The sequence below is a fragment of the Acanthisitta chloris genome, unplaced genomic scaffold, assembly GCF_000695815.1.
Source record: "Acanthisitta chloris isolate BGI_N310 unplaced genomic scaffold, ASM69581v1 scaffold1156, whole genome shotgun sequence".
NCBI lineage: Eukaryota > Metazoa > Chordata > Aves > Passeriformes > Acanthisittidae > Acanthisitta > Acanthisitta chloris.
The window spans coordinates 43675-49674 of NW_008678469.1; the positions used below are offsets into that span (position 1 = coordinate 43675).

The following is a 6000-nucleotide window of genomic DNA, read 5'->3' on the forward strand; positions in this document are numbered from 1 at the left end:
CAAATTTAATTTTGTAATAACTGCAAGTGAGTTCACTGCTGGATCTGCTCTTTGAAGTCCATGGAGTTTTCTTCAGTGTGGCACAGAAAGCTGGCCAGACAACAGAAGCTTCACTCAGCTGCCTGAAAACACAGGCATCTGATGTTATTTGAGATGACCCATGATGTTCTGTTGCCATGGTTTAACCCCAGGCAGCAACCAAGCCCTACACAGCCACTCACTGACTCCCTCACCATCAGTATCGGGGAGAGAATCAGAAGGGTAAAACCTAGAAGACTCATGGATTGAGATAACAACAATGTAATAGGGAAAGCAAAAACTGTGCAAGCAAAGCAAAACAAGGAATTAATTCACTGTTTCCCATGGGCAGGATGTGTTCAGCCATCTCCAGGACAGCAGGTCCCCATCACATGGAATGGTGACTTGGGAAGACCAGCACTCGAAACATCCCCCCCCCTTCCTTCTTCTTCCCCCCAGTTTATGTACAGAGCATGATATCATATTGTTTGGAATATCCTTTTGGTCAGTTGGGATTACCAGATCCTGCTGTGTCCCCTCCCAGTTTCCAGTGGACCCTCAGCCTCCTCACCAGCATGGCAGTATGAAAAGCAGAAAAGGACTTGACACTCCAACCACTGCTCAGCAATAACAAAAACATCTTTCTTCCACGGTCCACCTTGTCGACAGGCATCCCAGTCACCTGTGCAGGGCCTGATGTGAAGATAAGATGGAGCTTTCCAGTTTCTCTGGGTATCTGGATTTTTTTTTGAAAGATCTTTCCAGAAGACGTGCTTTCTAAAGAAAGGAGGAGATTTGGGATGTGATACTCTTTGTGTCTGTTTGCTAGCTATGCCTTCTTCTGTTCTTTTCAACATCTTGTGCTCAAGGAAAAGCTTCTCTTTTTTTCCCAGAATAGGCATGAATTTTTTATATTATAAAAGCTCCTTTCCTTCAACATTTTGATTTTGGGTTTTTTTAGTGTGAAAATTGCTTTGCATTCTAAATTCATTGAATTTTCATCTTTTATTATATATTCATATCTTTGATTCAGAAATTATTTCTCTCTAGCCACAGCATTGTCAGGAGAAGGGATTCACATTTTAACTCAGGCATTTCTGTTTGTAGCTGCTATTTCTTTTGAAGATGAAATCTAAAGAATTTTATTATGGAGTGAATTTATTGAAGAATTCTCTTTGCCATGAGTTGGGGATTGAAAAGAAATTCATTTGATGGTGCTGACAGCGTATCTAGGGAGAAATGTATATTCAGTAAAATAGCTCTATCCCTTTCTAGTCTATTATCAAGGCAGAAATTAGATAAGATATAGAATAGTAGTGAGCTACATGGGAAAGAATAGGAAGAGAGAGAGAACACAGATGGAAACCAGGGCTTTTGAGTGAAGGCAGAGATCTCTGAAAAGCTGTGCTGCCAGACCTCTCTGGCAGCTTTGGCTTCCTAGGGATCTGACAGTTGGTCCTGGCCACTGGTCTCACCAGAACACACAGTCAGCTGCTCCAACCTTATTGATCAAAAGTGACTGTACATGTCCTTACACCTGTGTCATGGTTTCCTTTCTTGCCTTTGTTTTTACACTCAGTGTTTCAATGGATTATTTTTTGTTTGATATTTTCAAAGCATCAATCATGCTGGGAGGTGTAGACAGTGCACAGGTTACACAATGCAGGTTGAGCACACATAGGCCATGTCTTTACCAGCTGGCTGTGACACTACAGCACCTGTTGTTATTTCACTTTGGGGTCGTGACCAGAAAATAACCTCGTTTTGAAATCATTCAGTGGTTCACGGATCATAGTAACCAGTGCACCCCAGAACACAGGTAATTTGTTTCTCACAAGCTTGAGAACATAATCCCAGCTACTGTTTCTAAAAGTTTTCAAACTATAATAAACTATAATAAGCTAAAGGAATTGCAGATTCAGAATTTCATTAGGAAGAAGTTAAGCAGAAATCGGTTTTACTTGGGTATGACAAAGGTATTAATTAAACTTGCTTGGATACTAGTAATAGAGTAATTTGTAAGCAAAAATCCCATTTAAAAGCAAAATTTCAGCGCCAATAAGTTGGTGACTGAAAAATAAAGAAGGATTGTGCAATTTATAGGAATCCCTTTTCTCTTAGGACAAGTCCATCCAATTAATGATCAAGATTTTACTGATCCTATATGTATGTGTATTATTCTGTTGCTGTTTTGTTTGTTGCTTTTTTAAATTTTGGCAATGTGTAAAGAATTCTCCCCTGTGATTTGAACTAGACTTATTTTCACTGCCAGTCTACCTGCCACTTTTGGTATAATACTTCAGGATCTTCCTGTTTGTATAGAGCATCATAGCAAACATCTTATAGATAAGATATTTGTCCACCAGCTGGTGATTTCTCTGGCCTTTTTCCTAGAAGGCCATTGGCATCAAAGGTTGGATCAGGTATGTTCCTTTGACACTAGTCTCCTACTTGTGGTTGTTTCCTTTTCCAAGGGCTTTATGGTTCCTTCTCATCTTTTGTTGGGCTATCATGTGGTGAAAGAAGAGCTATGGAACTCCCAGGAAAGTTGGCAATCAGGAGTGAGGTTGACACTGCTGGAATAATTCATCCTGCTCGTTGTCCAGATACTCATTAATTACTCCAGTAATTGCATCCAGCTGGATGTCCAGGACACTCCTGGTACAGGGTTTCCTTTTAACTTTTATTAAAACAGAAAACATGTCAAAACAATGAAGAGATCCTAAAGTAAGGGAACATTAAAACTTTCTGCATTAATTAAGCACTAGGAAGATGAAATAAGACAATTAATTAAGCATACATATGTGACTCCCTGTTGCACTGGAAAAATTGTTTTCTTTAGCTTCCATTGTTAGAATGATAGAATCATAGAATGGTTTGGATTGGAAGGGATGCTAAAGATCATCTAGTTTCCCCCTCCTGCCATGAGCAGGGGCAACGTTTACTAGACCACGTTGCTCAGAGCTCCATCCAACCTGGCCTTGAACACTTCCAGGAATGGCTAATTGCTTAATATAAAGTAGGTTGGGTTTAAACATGTGTTTAGATAATTGCTTTTAGCAACAGGTGATAGAAACTAAAAAGTAATTTTGCATAAATATGTGTGGGCATATTATATATGGTGGATGGAATGAAAAGCAAAGTAAATCTTATGAAAAGTACACAAGCTGAGCTTAATGGATGTGACAGCGTCACTGTGCTTATAACTCACAGTGTGTCCATGTAAGCACTTCCAACTCATGCATGGACTTTATTTAAAATATTTTATTATTTTGAATAGAATAGAATAGAATACAATACAATATTTCAGTTGAAAGGGACCTACAACAATCAGTGATCTGTTTAAAGGCTGACAGGTTGAGACACTGACCACTTCTCTAGGAAGCCAGTTCCAGTGTTTGACAACCCTCTTGGTATAGATGGCCACTGATGGGGAACTTATCTGACATATCATCAATAGATAAAAATTTTGATAAGTCCTGCATACCCTGGGAGAACCTTCCCATTGAATTAGCAAAGGTATGTGGTATTTCTGGTGCTGTAACAATATCCATAGAGACCAATCTTTGAGGCTGTAGAGAGCCCTACACATATGAATGTAATCACACAAATTCCACCCACAGACAATTTTTCTGAAACATTTTAGTTTTGAGCTGTTGTCATTAATATTTGGGAGTCATTGACGTTGACATTTGTGCTTGTTTGTGCTGGAGAGCTGTTGAACTCAGGAACATAATGTCCAGATCGTATGAAGTAGTGATTTATCTGTGTCACTCATTTCTTTAAGTAGAGCATAACAGTACATAAAAAACCACTCTTGGTTTCTCTCTGTTGTCCAGAATAAGTGGTATAAAATATGAATGCTTATGTCTGTCATTGTTCTGCTACTTTACAATATTAAGATACTTTATATTGCATCGTAGTTGAACATTAGAGTGGCCACAATGTGAGCACCTGGAGTCTGTCCTGATCCTGCAAGGAATTGTGCATGCTCATACCTTTCTGTTATTTACATGTTGTACTGGATATGAATAGCACTATATTCCTCAAGATAAACAAGGGTGAAGTAGCAGTAGAGTACTAAACTAAGGTAAACAAGCACTTTGTAAGTGTTTCTAGACAGAATCTCATAGTGCAGTTATCTTCTTAAAAAAAACCAAAAGCATAACAAAGAGCTTCCAGTTGCTTAGATTCATTTTTTCATAAGGCACAGGATAACCTATTCACTACTGAACTCATCAACTGAGTTCTTCAGGAAAAGACATCCTGTCAGGTGCTGCAAACAAAGCTACGAGCAGCATCAGTACTGTTAATGCCTCAGATAATGACTGCAAGACTTGCAAAATGATACATTATTATCTAGCAGGAATTAATCATAATTATGTCACTGATAAAGGTAAAGCATGTCAAATGTTGTATTTTAAATACACCCTTCAATTAGAAAAAATACCATGGAAATCATTTCAGTGGTAGCTGTGGGATCCTTCTGAATGCAAAATGTAAATGTTTTACATATCCTGAGGATGAAAGGAGTTATCACTCTAAACTATTCACTTACTAATTTTTATTTAATTGTCATGGTATATCAGACATTATAGATAATTCAGCATTTTTCTTTATGACACAGCAGAACCTTTATAACTATGCTCTGTGTAAAATGTAATTCCCTGGTTTACCTGCCTGCTGGGATTGAACTGCAGAATCTTAATTTGCTGTCATGGTTTCTGTGATCTTATGTCATATTGTTGCTACAATGAACGTGTTGCACATACAGCATAGCCTTCATCTTCTTAAGGCAGGGCACAGACCCTTTCATCCCTGCAAATGAATAATGAAACTAGGATTTTAATATATGTGCTTGCTTTTGGGTTTATTAGCTCTAACTGTGAAAACTAAATCAATTGTTTTGTATGCTCCATCCGACTAGCTGTTGAAGAAATGGACCAGAGTTTCCCATATGTCTCTTCTGTGGCTTTCAGCTCTCCCAAAATAGTACTGTTGTAGAAATGGGCTCTGCTGATTGAATAGGTGGCTTTTTTTTTAATCGTTACCAGCTTCAGGTTTGCATAAGGACCACAAATGTCATGTAAAATTAGGGAATCTTATTCTTCTGCTGTACATGCCTCACTAGAATTTGGTTTTTTTTGTTTCTGCAGACTCCAGAGGAAGGAGCCTCTACAACCATCTATGCAGCAGTATCACCTGAGATAGAAGGAGCTGGTGGCTGCTACCTTTACAATGAGGAAAGGACAAAATCGGCTGATGTAGCATATGATGAGGAGCTGCAGAGAAGGCTCTGGACAGAAAGCTGCAAGATGGTTGGGATTTCTGATGAAGCCAGCAGACTTCCCTAGAAGAAGCCGCTTTCAGGAGGAAAAATGAAATGCATTGACAAGCATCTTAGGTGAATTCTTGCAGCATCAGCCATCATCCTGGAAATCACTGTTCAGTCCCAAAGGCAAACATGAACAGCTCTGTTCTTCACTTGAACCCCTGGTCTGCTAGGGTGTGGGGGGAATATTCCCACAGAAAGATGTAGTGGTTGGTTTTAAATCTAACCATCAGTTTTGTAAATCATGATGTTTCAGTCCGTGATTAAAATACAATCTTTAGCCTTGTGCAGAGTTGAGTTTTCATTTTTTATTCAACAAAAATAAGATTTTCCCTGGTGAACATGTTGTGTCTGGGACATTTTGAAGTTAAGCCAGCTTTGTACATACAAGTCACTGGTTTTCAATAGTTTTTAAAGTTGCAACTTTATTTCCTTAAGCTTCATTAATCTTTAAGACACTGTATAATGAATGTCAGCTTGTTCTAATGCAGAAAATTGGCATTCATGATCATGATGTTGTTTCTATCATAACATTAGTTTTATATGTCAACTTCTATCCAGAGGTATTAACTGAAGGTCAGAAGCAAAATAAAAGTAAATAAATGAGGTCTTCTTCAGACAGCATATTGGATTCACTTGTTCACTGAATT

General features: G+C 38.4%; 1 protein-coding gene across 1 annotated transcript in view; it reads left to right on the forward strand.

The window, feature by feature from the left end:
* DHRSX (dehydrogenase/reductase (SDR family) X-linked) overlaps positions 1-5629 on the forward strand; it is a gene marked incomplete at its 5' end in the record, with an annotated part of 43655 nt that extends 38026 nt beyond the window's left edge. Inside the window, one exon of the mRNA XM_009076866.1 lies at positions 5175-5629. Coding sequence (XP_009075114.1) covers positions 5175-5372 — 198 coding nt within the window. The remainder of the gene's footprint in view (positions 1-5174) is intronic.
* Between the last annotated feature and the right edge of the window lie 371 nt (positions 5630-6000).